The sequence below is a fragment of the Lithobates pipiens genome, unplaced genomic scaffold (genome assembly GCF_037356315.1).
Source record: "Lithobates pipiens isolate NorthernLeopardFrog02 unplaced genomic scaffold, aLitPip1_a1.2 Scaffold_13, whole genome shotgun sequence".
Classification (NCBI taxonomy): Eukaryota; Metazoa; Chordata; class Amphibia; order Anura; family Ranidae; genus Lithobates; species Lithobates pipiens.
The window spans coordinates 152413692-152431266 of NW_027507718.1; the positions used below are offsets into that span (position 1 = coordinate 152413692).

The following is a 17575-nucleotide window of genomic DNA, read 5'->3' on the forward strand; positions in this document are numbered from 1 at the left end:
GATCTCTCGTAAGCCACACTTCTGGACTCCTTTCTTCCCCTCTCCTTTCCTCCCCTTCCTTGGGGGGGACGCCAGTGACGGGGGCCCATTTTGTGATCTTTGGCGCATCTTTGCAGGGCAGGAGAGGAATGTTTTGAGCCACACGTGTTCCCTGATGAGGATTCCCACTGTGGACCACATCTTTTATGGTGTATGATGCACATTTATTGGTAAATATACAACATTGTGATGATAGATGTATATATTGCTTACAAGCGAATTGTTCTTAACATGGTATGATGAACAATTTTGTTTGATATCTATTTATAGTTAACTTTTTTCTTCCATAATAGACAAATTCTCTGAAGAAGACCCCTGTGAGGGTTGAAACGTGTCAGGGTCATTGTTACATTGTATATTATGTACGGTGTTTATGTGACATAATTCATGTTGTCTATATATGTGCATCCATAATATATGTTTTTATTGCCAAGTGGAGTTCAAATCCTGACTATCATGTTAGTCATTTATATCCTCTTTTTTATTCAATAAATATTTTGAAATAATAAGCTTGCCCGATTTTCTGCGTTTGTAGTAACCCTACTCGCACATATATGTTTTTTATCATATCATAGACATATTGTTGTCCAAATGTAAAACCCCACCACAGGGGAGACCTTTTTCTTTTTAAGTCCGCCGTACTTTTCCACCGGATTGTTTGATCGCGTGTATGCGCCATAAGAAACGCACTCATCGCTATTGTTCACCCCACGAGGAGATATTTTACTTTCACAGTATGAGCCACTGTACAGCCTGTGGAGTAGGAAAAGTTCCTCCAAGTGCCTCCTTGTCTGTGATGTAAGTGGTCTCCTTCCTGTTAACCTCTTAAATATTGCCCACATGCAAAGAGGAAAGAAACTCCATAGTGCGATACCGTACACATTTCCAAATATTTATTAGTAATACTGATGGGTATTCACATTTGATAGAAATCATTAAAGCAAAAAATGTTTAAAATCAGGAAGCTGGAGTGATCTGGGCTCCATGGCTCGAAACCGAAATTGATGCAATGACGCTGTTAGTCCTTTTTTAAACTTTTTTCCCTTGATACATGTCCCCCCAGAGCAGTACCCGGGCCACCACAACCATTTTAACAAAGTTCTTGATTAAGGTAGGTTTAGACAGACAAAGTGATAACATTCTTTGAGCAAAAAAGCAAATGTAATTGAAAATTAACAGTTTTGAAAACCTCATCCTCTACAGTGGGTATAGAAAAAGAACCCCCCCCCCTTCCACACACACACACACACACCCTTAAAATAATCCCATTTTGTAGCTTTGCAGCCTAAAAAAGACAGACACAGTTTTCGTTTTATCCCGCTGTATTTATTTATAACATTCCAAGTGAAAGGTATAACACCAACATGTCAGAAAAAAATAAAAATAAACAGAATCACTGTTGTAAAAAGGATCCCCCCCTTGTGTGTCAGTAATTTGTTGAACCATGTTTTGCTTTAATTACAGCCTTTAGTCTATTGGGATATGTCTCTACTAACTTTTTACATCTAGACGTTGCAATATTTGCCCACTCTTCTTTGCAGAACTGCTCAAGTTCAGTTAAATCTGATGGTTACCATTTGTGGTCTGCAGCCTTCAAGTCATTTCACAGATTTTCAAGGGGGTTTAAGTCTGTGCTCTGACTAGGCTATGCAAGGAGATTCACCTTTTTCTCCAGCAACAACTGTGTGCAAATTTTTTGCCGTGTGCTTTGGGTCATTGTCATGTTGGAAGGTAAACCTTCTTTCCATTGACAACTTTATGCCAGAGGGCAGCAGATTTTCAATTAAGAATTTAGCGGTATTTTGCCCCATCCATTTTTCCTTCTATCCAGTCCTTGCTGCAGAGAAACAACCCCATAACAGGATATCATCACACCCTATAACATAAGAAAAAACTGGGCATATAGCTCAGAACAGCTAAAAGGAAAAACTCAAGAACTGAGCTTCCTTTTAGCTGTTCTGAGCTATATGCCCAGTTTTTTCTTATATACCAATTGGGACGATGGTATCTTGGTGATCTTGGAGGCTATCTATTATCCACACCCTATAACATGATATTAACACTTCCATGCTTTACTGTAGGAATGGTGCTATTTGGATGGATTTTCACCAGACATGTTGGTGTTGAGGCCAAATCATTCCATTTTAGTTTCATCTGACCAGAACACCTTTTTTCCGTGTGGCCTCAGAATCTTCAAGGCCTGTTTTGGCAAAGCTCAGTGGTGATTGCATGTGGCCTTTATTGAAGAGTAGCTTTTTTCTTGCACCCCTCCCCCCATACAATCCACTTTTGTAGAGAATTTGTAATATTGTTGCCTCATGCACACAATGACCACTCTTTGTCATAGATTCCTGTTGCTGTAGGCTTCTTTGTAGCCTCTCTGACCAGTTTCCTCCTGGCTCTTTCATCCAGTTTGAAGTGACGTCCTGATCCAGGATGGGTCTGTGTTGTACCAAACTCCTCCCACTTCATAATAATAGACTTCACTCTGCTTCTAGGCATTGGTAAAGCCTTTGTATCCAGCTTTCTGTCCACAACTTTTATCCCGGAGATTCTGGTGACAGTGCCTTGCCACCCATAGCTGTTTGTTTGCTTCAGTTGCACTACTAGGGACTGAAATGCTCCTGGGAAGTGGTTGTTATGCCCAGCTATTTAATAATTGCCACCGCTGATCACAGTTGGCAATCAAATGTCTTTGTCTGCCATTGAAAAGGTAATTAGCTACACCTGATTGAGTTTGCAAGTCATTTTTAGGAGGGGGGAGGGGGGGGGGGGGTGATCCTTTTTTCAAATAAGTGATTCTGTTCCTGATTATTATTTTTTTCTGACATGTTGGTGTATCTTTCATTTGGATGTTATACAGCTAAATACAGCTGTTAAAACAAAAACTTCATTCCAGGTTGCAAAACAACAAAATGTGATTATTTTAAAAGGAGGTGATTATTTTCTATATCAATTTACCCATTGTATTTCTGGACCTATATATATTGTTTTTTTTTGTTTGTTTGTTTTTTTAACCACTTGCCGACCAGCGCACGACGATGTACGTCGACAGAATGGCACGGGCAGGCAAATGGGCGTACGTGTACGTCTTTTTAAATTTGCTGTCCTGCCATCGGGAGCGCGCCGCCGCCGGGGCGCTCCCGCGCTGGTCGGGACCCCCGTGAGTCCGGTCGCAGGACCCGCGGACTCGATCGCCGCGGGCATACCCGTGATCGTCTCACGGAGCTGCCAAATGAAGAAATGCCGTTGTAAACAGCATTTCTCCATTCTGCCTAGCAACTAGTGACGCTGATCTCTGCTCCATGTGATTGGAGCAGAGATCAGTGTTCACTAAATGAAAGCCCAACCCCCCCACAGTTAGTAACACACCCCTAGGAACACTTAACCCCTTCACTGCCAGTGTCATTTACACAGGAATCACTGCATTTATATAGCAGTGATTACTGTATAAATGACAATGGTCCCAAAAATGTGTCAAAAATGTCCGATGGGTCCTCCACAATGTCGTAGTCACAATAAAAAATTATTAATAAAAATGCTATAAAACTATCCCTATTTTGTAAACGCTATAACTTTTGCGCAAACCAATCAATAATCGCTTATTGCGATTTTTTTTATCAAAAATATGTAGAAGAATACGTATCGGCCTAAACTGAGGGAAAAAAATGTTTTTTTATATATTTTTGGGGGATATTTATTATAAAAAAAAGTAAAAAATAATGCGTTTTTTTCAAAATTGTCGCTCTATTTTTGTTTATAGCGCAAAAAATAAAAACCGCAGGGGTGATCAAATACCACCAAAAGAAAGCTCTATTTGTGGGAAAAAAAGGACGTCAATTTTGTTTGGGAGCCACGTCGCACGACCGCGCAATTGTCAGTTAAAACGACGCAGTGCCGAATCGCAAAAAGTGGTCTGGTCTTTGACCAGCAAATTGGTCCAGTCTGAAAGTGGTTAAACTTCAGCTTATTCTAGTTAGGTAAAAATATATTTTTTCCGTATTTTGGTTAAAGGGACATACATCCCTTCTGAGACAGTCTTACCCTGTTCTCAGAAAAATTAGGTAAATATGATTTTTGTGTTTTTTGTTTGTGTGTTTTTTCTTCATTCCCTGTGTTTTCAATTGCTACTGAATGTGGACACATATCTACCAGTAGTGAAAAGCAACCTCTTTGTCTCTCTCTGTGGAGTTAGTTCCAAGGCCACACCTCCTGGCTCTGCACACAGGCTAAGTAACAGAGCATGTATCTGGCTAGGAGATTTTTGTGAAATACTAAACTCACAATGTTTCTATTAATTTAAATATGTTTCTTACATAATTTTAAAACATTTTTGTTTAATTATTTTCGCTTTTATAGTTGAAAAAAAAAAACACTTTTCAAGCAATGCATGTACTTTCATTGTATGTTTGTTTCTGTTTATCAGATTAAAGAGTTCTCATATTATTACTATTTATTTTAAACAGTCCTAAAACATAATTTATTTCTTTTTTTCTTGTGTTTTTAATTTACATGGATGTTAAAAGTAGTGGGTGGGGGTCCAGAGGAGACCCTGAAAAGGGAGAGTGAGAGGGGGCCGAGTCACTGCACCATGGGCCTCTGGGCAGCAGGGGCTGACTGGCAACTTTTGGTACAAACTTGCCCCTGGGCCAAAAGTTGCCAGTCAGCCTCTGCTCAAGGGACACAATGTTTACAGCGTTTTATGCTATATTAAACCAGTAGTCTGATCATTGTTTTCTGATTCTTTTTTCTGAGAGGATATAGGGGAATTTAGTATTGTTAGTCTAACAAACTTGGTAGAGGGAGAATAAAGTATTATTTTTATTTTCTGTTGAGGTAAAGTTTCAGAACCTTTCCCTTTTTAAAAGCATGTGATATCATATTATTTTATTCACTACTTAAAATGTAGTAAAAATATTATTATTATTATTTTAAAGTCACCTTTATAAAAGCATATCCAGCTCCATTATCTGTGATTGTGAGACCCAGAGCATCTTCTGTCTTGGTGATTTCCACCTCTTTTGTCTCTCCTCTAACATGTGCAAAGATAAAGTCTTCCAGACCAATCTGACCACCAAGAAGCTTCTGCATGTCCACTTTGTGCGTATTCAATGTACAAAACAAGATCTGTGTAGGAAAAAAAAGATATCCTGAAACCTTAACAGATATACTCTAATATAAATATAAGAATATTAAACTTTCATTCAGTACAAAATCTGGCAAACCTGGCTACCTGGAGCCGCGCTCAAAATTAGCAGACTTTTTTCCGGGCGGGAAAAGTCTGTTCATTTCAAAAGTATGGCGGACTAACACACACACGGCCATATCATCCGCCGAACAGAAATTCAAGTCCGGCGGACAGATTGGTGTGCAAAACTTTTGGGTAAAAAAAGTCACATGGGCGGATTGTTTTCCACCGGATTGTTTGATCATGTGTACGGGGCTTAAGAAATGGAATTTATAGGTAAGCATGTAGAAAAAAAAACTTTTTTTTTTATGGTGCATCATGGGACATGGAGCAGGCTATATACTTAATTATCTGGGATGTCCCAGAGCAATACCCAGAGCAATAAGGGGAGCGAGACACCTTCACAGAAACTGCCATCAGAGAAGGACTTACTTTGCTGTTTGTAATATGCCTTCCGCGGTTTTGACATCCACCTGGTAAAAACCCTGTGAATGTATGAACCAAAGACCAAATAGTGGCCTTTTAAACCTAAGCGACGACTGAGAAGCTCTCCTCAGAAAAGGATTTTGCCCTTTCAAACCTTAGGCTTGAATAATTAACTGGCAAATCCTATGAGAAATAGCTGACCTGGATGCCGTCTGTTCTCTTGGCAACACAAACCAGGATTCCAGACCTGTGCTGACAATTCAAGTAAATCTTAACCAATTGAGACCCGCGCTATAGCCGAATGACGGCTACAGCGCGGATCTCCTTTTCCGGGACTATGTCTATTGACGTAGTCCCGTGCACGAGCGGCCTGCGCGCCCCCTGAGGGGCGCGCGGCGCGCTCTGTGATCGGCGAGTCTACGAGACTCGCCTGATCACCGATCCGTGCAAGGGGTTTGATCCTGACCCCTTATCACGTGATCAGCTGTCAGCCAATGACAGCTGATCATGTGATATAACAGAGCCGGTAATCGGCTATTATTCCTCCTCGCGCTGACAGCGCGAGGAGGAAAAAAAAAAGCCGATCACCGGCGGCCGTGATCGGGACATCAGTCCCGATCACGGCCAGCCCTGCCAGTGCCCACCTGCCCCCTGCTTTGCCTGCCTTAATTAAAAATGTGTCCCCCCTGTCAGTGCCACCCAGCAGTGCCCACAGTGCCACCCAGCAGTGCCTACAGTGCCACCCAGCAGTGCCCACAGTCTGCCTCAACAAAAGTGCTGCACCCCAGTGCCACATATCCGTGCCCAGCAGTTCCGCCCATCAGTGCCCAGCAGTGCCGCCCATCAGTGCCCAGCAGTGCCACCTATCAGAGCCACCTATCAGTGCCACCTATCAGTGCCCATCAGTCCCATCTATCAGTGGTACCTATCAGTGCCCCTTAGTGCCACCCATCCGTGCCACCCATCTGTGCCACCCATCCGTGCCATCTTATCTGTGCCCGTCTTTGCCCATCAGTGCCGCCTTATCTGTGCCCATCGGTGCCACCTTATCTGTGCCTATTAGTGCCGCCTTAACTATGCCTATCAGTGCCCACCAGTGCAGCCTATCAGTACCCACCAATGCAGCCTATCAGTGCCCACCAGTGCAGCCTATCAGTGCCCACCAGTGCAGCCTATCAGTGCCGCCTCATCAGCGCACTTCAATGAAGGAGAAAAATGACCTGTTTGCAAAATTTTATAACAAACTATTAAACATGATTTTTTATTTTTTTTGCATCTTTTTTTGTTTGTTTAAAAATAAAACTCCCAGCTGTGATTAAATACCCCCCAAAAGAAAGCTCTATTTGTCGGAAAAAAATGATAAAAATTTCATTTGGGTACGGTGTTGTATGCCCGCGCAATTGTCATTCAAAGTGCATCAGCGCTGAAAGCTGAAAATTGGTCTGGGACTGAGGGGGGTTTAAGTGCCCAGTAAGCAAGTGGTTAAGCACCCGAACTACATCCAGAGTGTGCAGCAATCTTTTCCCTTCCAATTGTGGACTAGAAAATAAGAAAGGTTAGACACTGTCCCAATTCCAGTGAAAACTATAAAACCACTCTAGGCAAGAAAGATGTGAATCAAAACCAAGAACGGCCCCTTTACATGACAGAGCCACCAGCTCAAACACTCTTCTTGCGATAGTAACCAAAGTAGCCACCCTCTGAGTCAAAGGACTAATAGAGTTTCTCAAATTGGTTCAAAACATGGCTTCTGCAAGGACAGCCAATACCAAACTCCAGTCTCAAAGATGTAAGGGTGGCCTGATAGGTGGGACCGTCTGCTTTACACACTGCATGAAGAATGAATCAAGGGGTGTGAAACAATGGTTTCTAGAAAAAATGAATAGAGACAAAAGTTGACCCTTAATGCTACTTAAGACCATTCTCGATTCACTATGGCAGTGTACCAAGCCCTCCTGGGCAAATTCAGCTAACACTAATATCAGTGTTACCACCTCCTCCGGGAAAGATGTGGCAGTAGTTAGACAGAGGGAAGGCATAAATTAGTGAGAACTGTTCCTAAAGTGTTGCCAGTGCATCTACCCCTATTGCCAGTGGGACTCTCATCACGAACAGGGCCAGACTGGCTTACCAGGATACCGGGAGATTTCCCGGTAGGCCGCCTGACCTGGGGCTGCATTGGTGCTTGCTACTGCGGATCACAGCACTGGTTTGCTCTGTGTTCGGCGGGCGCGCTGTGACACTGCCCGGCCCCCCCAGACCAGCTTGTGTGATAGTAGATAGAATCAATGTTCCGCCTATCACACAAGCCGGTCTTGGGGGGGCGGGGCCATGTTACAGAGCGGCCCCCGAACACAGAGCCAGCCAGCGCTGTGATCAAGAGGAGAAGATGCTGCCCGTACAGCCAGCCGTGTGTGCCTGGATAGGAGGATCTACGGGGGGCTGCATATAGAGGAAATTAGCTTTCTATATTCCTCCATGTAGCCGCTGAATGCATGCAGGAGGGAGAGGAGAATCAAGCATTCAGCGACCGCATGGAGGAATCTAGAAAGATAATTTCCTCTATATGCAGCCCCCTGCTGATCCTCCAACTTCTTTTACTGCCCCCCCAGTTCACCTTGTGCTCCCTGCCCCCTCAATGCTCTCCTCCCCCACCACACTCTCCAGCCCCCCCACAGTTCTCTCCACCCCTGTTCTTTCTGCCCTCCCCCAACCTGCTCTCCAGTTCTCTCCATTAGGGATGGCCGAACTGTTCGCCCGGCGGTCGGTTCGCGGCGAATTTCGGCTCTTAGCGATTCGCCGGACTATTGCCGCTGTTCGCCCGGCGGACTCACGTGTTTACTGTGTAAAAGAACTTTGACCTATGATGACACATCCATCATGGGGTACAGGACAGCCGATTGAGACATTACAGCACATGGACAATTGGACATTCCCCCTAACTTATATATAGACCCGATCCGGCGGCCATTTTACATTCTTTCTACTGTCACTATAGGGAGAGGTTGCTGTGTGGAGCAGGGAGAGACTGCAGTGAACCAAATCGCTAGCTATTAGGTCCACAAAAGTCCTTTTAAGGACTGGTATGGTGTAGATGTAGTTCAGGATATAGGTTTGAGGCACTGCTATTCAAGTCATTGTTGCAACAGATTGTCTTTTGTCAGTGCAGACTGCAGAGAGGGACAGACAGGACACTGTGTGTAGCAGAGAGGGACAGTCAGTTTAATCATTAGCTGTAACTATTAGGCCCACAAAAGTCCTTTTCAGGACTGGTATGGTGTAGTAGTACAGGATATAGTTTTGAGTGCAGTACTATTCAAGTTATTGTTGCAGCAGCCTGTGTTTTGTCAGTGTAAATAGGGACAGACAGGACGCTGTGTGTAGCAGTGAGGGACAGTCAGTTTAATCATTAGCTGTTACTATTAGCTCCACAAAGGTCCTTTTCAGGACTGGTATGGTAATAGGGTTGTACATGTATAATATTCTTTCTTCCAAATATAGAAAGAATATTATACTTGACAGCTGCCCTTCTGCTGCAGTAGTCCTTTATCAGAATAGGGACTGAGGTACAGTCTGCTAATCACAACCTACTAGTTCCACAAAGGTCCTTATAAGGACTGGTAAGGTATAGCGTACTACAGTATATAGGGTTGAGTGAGGTACAGTCTGCTAATCACAGCCTACTAGTTCCACAAAGGTCCTTCTAAGTACTGGTAAGGTATAGCGTACTACAGTATATAGGGTTGAATGAGGTACAGTCTGCTAATCCTTAAGGACTGGTATAGGTCCACAATAAATAGGGTTGAGGTGCACTACTGCTGACAGCTGCCCAATTCTGCAGCAGTCCTTTATCAGTATAGGCACTGAGGTACAGTCTGCTAATCACAACCTACTAGTTCCACAAAGGTCCTTATAAGGACTGGTAAGGTATAGCGTACTACAGTATATAGGGTTGAGTGAGGTACAGTCTGCTTTATTTCTTGAGGACTGGTATAGGTCTACAATATAAAGGGTTGAGGTGGACTACTGCTGACTGCTGCCCTATTCTGCAGCAGTCCTTTATCAGTATAGGGACTGAGGTACAGTCTGCTAATCACAACCTACTAGTTCCACAAAGGTCCTTATAAGGACTGGTAAGGTATAGCGTACTACAGTATACAGGGTTGAGTGAGGTACAGTCTGCTAATCCTTAAGGACTGGTATAGGTCCACAATATATAGGGTTGAGGTGCACTACTGCTGACTGCTGCCCTATTCTGCAGCAGTCCTTTATCAGTATAGGGACTGAGGTAAAGTCTGCTAATCACAACCTACTAGCTCCACAAAGGTCCTTATAAGGACTGGTAAGGAATAGCGTACTACAGTATATAGGGTTGAGTGAGGTACAGTCTGCTAATCACAACCTACTAGTTCCACAAAGGTCCTTATAAGGACTGGTAAGGTATAGCATAGTACAGTCTATAGGATTGAGTGAGGAACAGTCTGCTAATCCTTAAGGACTGGTATAGGTCCACAATATATAGGGTTGAGGTGCACTACTGCTGACTGCTGCCCTATTCTGCAGCAGTCCTTTATCAGTATAGGCACTGAGGTACAGTCTGCTAATCACAACCTACTAGTTCCACAAAGGTCTTTCTAAGTACTGGTAAGGTATAGCGTACTACAGTATATATGGTTGAGTGAGGTACAGTCTGCTATTCACAGCCTACTAGTTCCACAAAGGTCCTTATAAGGACTGGAAAGGTATAGCATAGTACAGTCTATAGGGTTGAGTGAGGTACAGTCTGCTAATCCTTAAGGACTGGTATAGGTCCACAATATATAGGGTTGAGGTGCACTACTGCTGACTGCAGCCCTATTCTACAGCAGTCCTTTATCAGTATAGGGACTGAGGTACAGTCTGCTAATCACAACCTACTAGTTCCACAAAGGTCCTTCTAAGGACTGGTAAGATATAGCGTACTACAGTATATAGGGTTTAGTGAGGTACAGTCTGGTAATCCTTAAGGACTTGTATAGGTCCACAATATATAGGGTTGAGGTGCACTACTGCTGACTGCTGCCCTATTCTGCAGCAGTCCTTTATCAGTATAGGGACTGAGGTACAGTCTGCTAATCACAACCTACTAGTTCCACAAAGGTCCTTATAAGGACTGGTAAGGTATAGCGTACTACAGTATACAGGGTTGAGTGAGGTACAGTCTGCTAATCCTTAAGGACTGGTATAGGTCCACAATCTATAGGGTTGAGGTGCACTACTGCTGACTGCTGCCCTATTCTGCAGCAATTCTTTATCAGTATAGGGACTGAGGTACAGTCTGCTAATCACAATCTACTAGCTCCACAAAGGTCCTTATAAGGACTGGTAGGGAATAGCGTACTACAGTATATAAAGTTGAGTGAGGTACAGTCTGCTAATCACAACCTACTAGTTCCACAAAGGTCCTTATAAGGACTGGTAAGGTATAGCATAGTACAGTCTATAGGATTGATGGAGGTATAGTCTGCTAATCCTTAAGGACTGGTATAGGTCCACAATATATAGGGTTGAGATGCACTACTGCTGACTGCTGCCCTATTCTGCAGCAGTCCTTTATCAGTATAGGCACTGAGGTACAGTCTGTTAATCACAACCTACTAGTTCCACAAAGGTCTTTCTAAGTACTGGTAAGGTATAGCGTACTACAGTATATATGGTTGAGTGAGGTACAGTCTGCTATTCACAGCCTACTAGTTCCACAAAGGTCCTCATAAGGAATGGAAAGGTATAGCATAGTACAGTCTATAGGGTTTAGTGAGGTACAGTCTGCTAATCATTAAGGACTGGTATAGATCCACAATATATAGGGTCGAGGTGCACTACTGCTGACTGCAGCCCTATTCTACAGCAGTCCTTTATCAGTATAGGGACTGAGGTACAGTCTGCTAATCACAACCTACTAGTTCCACAAAGGTCCTTCTAAGGACTGGTAAGATATAGCGTACTACAGTATATAGGGTTTAGTGAGGTACAGTCTGGTAATCCTTAAGGACTTGTATAGGTCCACAATATATAGGGTTGAGGTGCACTACTGCTGACTGCTGCCCTATTCTGCAGCAGTCCTTTATCAGTATAGGGACTGAGGTACAGTCTGCTAATCACAACCTACTAGTTCCACAAAGGTCCTTATAAGGACTGGTAAGGTATAGCTTACTACAGTATACAGGGTTGAGTGAGGTACAGTCTGCTAATCCTTAAGGACTGGTATAGGTCCACAATATATAGGGTTGAGGTGCACTACTGCTGACTGCTGCCCTATTCTGCAGCAATCCTTTATCAGTATAGGGACTGAGGTACAGTCTGCTAATCACAATCTACTAGCTCCACAAAGGTCCTTATAAGGACTGGTAGGGAATAGCGTACTACAGTATATAGGGTTGAGTGAGGTACAGTCTGCTAATCACAACCTACTAGTTCCACAAAGGTCATTATAAGGACTGGTAAGGTATAGCATAGTACAGTCTATAGGATTGAGTGAGGTACAGTCTGCTAATCCTTAAGGACTGGTATAGGTCCACAATATATAGGGTTGAGGTGCACTACTGCTGACTGCTGCCCTATTCTGCAGCAGTCCTTTATCGGTATAGGGACTGAGGTACAGTCTGCTAATCACAATCTACTAGTTCCACAAAGGTCTTTCTAAGGACTGGAAAGGTATAGCATAGTACAGTCTATAGGGTTGAGTGAGGTACAGTCTGTTAATCCTTAAGGACTGGTATAGGTCCACAATATATAGGGTTGAGGTGAACTACTGCTGACTGCAGCAGTATTCAGCAGCAGTCCTTTATCAGTATAGGGACTAAGGTACAGTCTGCTAATCACAACCTACTAGTTCCACAAAGGTCCTTCTAAGGACTGGTAAGGTATAGCGTACTACAGTATATAGGGTTGAGTGAGGTACAGTCTGCTAATCACAACCTACTAGTTCCACAAAGGTCCTTATAAGGACTGGTAAGGTATAGCGTAGTACGTGAGGTACAGTCTGCTTTATTTCTTGAGGACTGGTATAGGTCTACAATATAAAGGGTTGAGGTGGACTACTGCTGACTGCTGCCCTATTCTGCAGCAGTCCTTTATCAGTATAGGGACTGAGGTAGAGTCTGCTAATCACAACCTACTAGTTCCACAAAGGTCCTTATAAGGACTGGTAAGGTATAGCGTACTACAGTATACAGGGTTGAGTGAGGTACAGTCTGCTAATCCTTAAGGACTGGTATAGGTCCACAATATATAGGGTTGAGGTGCACTACTGCTGACTGCTGCCCTATTCTGCAGCAGTCCTTTATCGGTATAGGGACTGAGGTACAGTCTGCTAATCACAATCTACTAGTTCCACAAAGGTCTTTCTAAGGACTGGAAAGGTATAGCATAGTACAGTCTATAGGGTTGAGTGAGGTACAGTCTGTTAATCCTTAAGGACTGGTATAGGTCCACAATATATAGGGTTGAGGTGAACTACTGCTGACTGCAGCAGTATTCAGCAGCAGTCCTTTATCAGTATAGGGACTAAGGTACAGTCTGCTAATCACAACCTACTAGTTCCACAAAGGTCCTTCTAAGGACTGGTAAGGTATAGCGTACTACAGTATATAGGGTTGAGTGAGGTACAGTCTGCTAATCACAACCTACTAGTTCCACAAAGGTCCTTATAAGGACTGGTAAGGTATAGCGTAGTACGTGAGGTACAGTCTGCTTTATTTCTTGAGGACTGGTATAGGTCTACAATATAAAGGGTTGAGGTGGACTACTGCTGACTGCTGCCCTATTCTGCAGCAGTCCTTTATCAGTATAGGGACTGAGGTAGAGTCTGCTAATCACAACCTACTAGTTCCACAAAGGTCCTTATAAGGACTGGTAAGGTATAGCGTACTACAGTATACAGGGTTGAGTGAGGTACAGTCTGCTAATCCTTAAGGACTGGTATAGGTCCACAATCTATAGGGTTGAGGTGCACTACTGCTGACTGCTGCCCTATTCTGCAGCAGTCCTTTATCAGTATAGGGACTGAGGTACAGTCTGCTAATCACAACCTACTAGCTCCACAAAGGTCCTTATAAGGACTGGTAAGGAATAGCATACTACAGTATATAGGGTTGAGTGAGGTACAGTCTGCTAATCACAACCTACTAGTTCCAGAAAGGTCCTTATAAGGACTGGTAAGGTATAGCATAGTACAGTCTATAGGATTGAGTGAGGTACAGTCTGCAAATCCTTAAGGACTGGTATAGGTCCACAATATATAGGGTTGAGGTGCACTACCGTTGACAGCTGCCCTATTCTGTAGCAGTCCTTTATCAGTATAGGCACTGAGGTACAGTCTGCTAATCACAACCTACTAGTTCCACAAAGGACTTTCTAAGTACTGGTAAGGTATAGCGTACTACAGTATATATGGTTGAGTGAGGTATAGTCTGCTTTTCACAGCCTACTAGTTCCACAAAGGTCCTTATAAGGACTGGAAAGGTATAGCATAGAACAGTCTATAGGGTTGAGTGAGGTACAGTCTGCTAATCCTTAAGGACTGGTATAGGTCCACAATATATAGGGTCGAGGTGCACTACTGCTGACTGCAGCCCTATTCTACAGCAGTCCTTTATCAGTATAGGGACTGAGGTACAGTCTGCTAATCACAACCTACTAGTTCCACAAAGGTCCTTCTAAGGACTGGTAAGATATAGCGTACTACAGTATATAGGGTTTAGTGAGGTACAGTCTGGTAATCCTTAAGGACTTGTATAGGTCCACAATATATAGGGTTGAGGTGCACTACTGCTGACTGCTGCCCTATTCTGCAGCAGTCCTTTATCAGTATAGGGACTGAGGCACAGTCTGCTAATCACAACCTACTAGATCCACAAATGTCCTTATAAGGACTGGTAAGGTATAGCGTACTACAGTATACAGGGTTGAGTGAGGTACAGTCTGCTAATCCTTAAGGACTGGTATAGGTCCACAATATATAGGGTTGAGGTCCACTACTGCTGACTGCTGCCCTATTCTGCAGCAGTCCTTTATCAGTATAGGGACTGAGGTAAAGTCTGCTAATCACAACCTACTAGCTCCACAAAGGTCCTTATAAGGACTGGTAAGGAATAGCGTAATACAGTATATAAGGTTGAGTGAGGTACAGTCTGCTAATCACAACCTACTAGTTCCACAAAGGTCCTTATAAGGACTGGTAAGGTATAGCATAGTACAGTCTATAGGATTGAGTGAGGTACAGTCTACTAATCCTTAAGGACTGGTATAGGTCCACAATATATAGGGTTGAGGTGCACTACTGCTGACTGCTGCCCTATTCTACAGCAGTCCTTTATCAGTATAGGGACTGAGGTACAGTCTGCTAATCACAACCTACTAGTTCAACAAAGGTCCTTTATAAGGACTGGTAAGGAATAGCGTACTACAGTATATAGGGTTGAGTGAGGTACAGTCTGCTAATCACAACCTACTAGTTCCAGAAAGGTCCTTATAAGGACTGGTAAGGTATAGCATAGTACAGTCTATAGGATTGAGTGAGGTACAGTCTGCAAATCCTTAAGGACTGGTATAGGTCCACAATATATAGGGTTGAGGTGCACTACTGTTGACAGCTGCCCTATTCTGCAGCAGTCCTTTATCAGTATAGGCACTGAGGTACAGTCTGCTAATCACAACCTACTAGTTCCACAAAGGACTTTCTAAGTACTGGTAAGGTATAGCGTACTACAGTATATATGGTTGAGTGAGGTATAGTCTGCTTTTCACAGCCTACTAGTTCCACAAAGGTCCTTATAAGGACTGAAAAGGTATAGCATAGAACAGTCTATAGGGTTGAGTGAGGTACAGTCTGCTAATCCTTAAGGACTGGTATAGGTCCACAATATATAGGGTTGAGGTGCACTACTGCTGACTGCAGCCCTATTCTACAGCAGTCCTTTATCAGTATAGGGACTGAGGTACAGTCTGCTAATCACAACCTACTAGTTCCACAAAGGTCCTTCTAAGGACTGGTAAGATATAGCGTACTACAGTATATAGGGTTTAGTGAGGTACAGTCTGGTAATCCTTAAGGACTTGTATAGGTCCACAATATATAGGGTTGAGGTGCACTACTGCTGACTGCTGCCCTATGCTGCAGCAGTCCTTTATCAGTATAGGGACTGAGGCACAGTCCGCTAATCACAACCTACTAGATCCACAAATGTCCTTATAAGGACTGGTAAGGTATAGCGTACTACAGTATATAGGGTTGAGTGAGGTACAGTCTGCTATTCACAGCCTACTAGTTCCACAAATGTCCTTATAAGGACTGGAAAGGTATAGCATAGTACAGTCTATAGGGTTGAGTGAGGTACAGTCTGCTTTATTTCTTGAGGACTGGTATAGGTCTACAATATAAAGGGTTGAGGTGGACTACTGCTGACTGCTGCCCTATTCTGCAGCAGTCCTTTATCAGTATAGGGACTGAGGTACAGTCTGCTAATCACAACCTACTAGTTCCACAAAGGTCCTTATAAGGACTGGTAAGGTATAGCGTACTACAGTATACAGGGTTGAGTGAGGTACAGTCTGCTAATCCTTAAGGACTGGTATAGCTCCACAATCTATAGGGTTGAGGTGCACTACTGCTGACTGCTGCCCTATTCTGCAGCAGTCCTTTATCAGTATAGGGACTGAGGTACAGTCTGCTAATCACAACCTACTAGCTCCACAAAGGTCCTTATAAGGACTGGTAAGGAATAGCGTACTACAGTATATAGGGTTGAGTGAGGTACAGTCTGCTAATCACAACCTACTAGTTCCACAAAGGTCCTTATAAGGACTGGTAAGGTATAGCATAGTACAGTCTATAGGATTGAGTGAGGTACAGTCTGCTAATCCTTAAGGACTGGTATAGGTCCACAATATATAGGGTTGAGGTGCACTACTGCTGACAGCTGCCCTATTCTGCAGCAGTCCTTTATCAGTATAGGCACTGAGGTACAGTCTGCTAATCACAACCTACTAGTTCCACAAAGGTCTTTCTAAGTACTGGTAAGGTATAGCGTACTACATTATATATGGTTGAGTGAGGTATAGTGTTCTATTCACAGCCTACTAGTTCCACAAAGGTCCTTATAAGGACTGGAAAGGTATAGGATAGTACAGTCTATAGGGTTGAGTGAGGTACAGTCTGCTAATCCTTAAGGACTGGTATAGGTCCACAATATATAGGGTTGAGGTGCACTACTGCTGACTGCAGCCCTATTCTACAGCAGTCCTTTATCAGTATAGGGACTGAGGTACAGTCTGCTAATCACAACATACTAGTTCCACAAAGGTCCTTCTAAGGACTGGTAAGATATAGCGTACTACAGTATATAGGGTTTAGTGAGGTACAGTCTGGTAATCCTTAAGGACTTGTATAGGTCCACAATATATAGGGTTGAGGTGCACTACTGCTGACTGCTGCCCTATTCTGCAGCAGTCCTTTATCAGTATAGGGACTGAGGTAGAGTCTGCTAATCACAACCTACTAGTTCCACAAATGTCCTTATAAGGACTGGTAAGGTATAGCGTACTACAGTATACAGGGTTGAGTGAGGTACAGTCTGCTAATCCTTAAGGACTGGTATAGGTCCACAATATATAGGGTTGAGGTGCACTACTGCTGACTGCTGCCCTATTCTGCAGCAGTCCTTTATCAGTATAGGGACTGAGGTACAGTCTGCTAATCACAACCTACTAGCTCCACAAAGGTCCTTATAAGGACTGGTAATGAATAGCGTACTACAGTATATAGGGTTGAGTGAGGTACAGTCTGCTAATCACAACCTACTAGTTCCAGAAAGGTCATTATAAGGACTGGTAAGGTATAGCATAGTACAGTCTATAGGATTGAGTGAGGTACAGTCTGCAAAT

At 43.4% G+C, this 17575-nt stretch overlaps 1 protein-coding gene across 1 annotated transcript in view; it reads right to left on the reverse strand.

The window, feature by feature from the left end:
• The window catches only part of GIPC3 (GIPC PDZ domain containing family member 3), a 1281857-nt gene that overhangs the window by 987659 nt on the left and 276623 nt on the right, over nucleotides 1-17575 (reverse strand). Inside the window, exon 2 of the mRNA XM_077475734.1 lies at nucleotides 4981-5166. Coding sequence (XP_077331860.1) covers nucleotides 4981-5166 — 186 coding nt within the window. The remainder of the gene's footprint in view (nucleotides 1-4980; nucleotides 5167-17575) is intronic.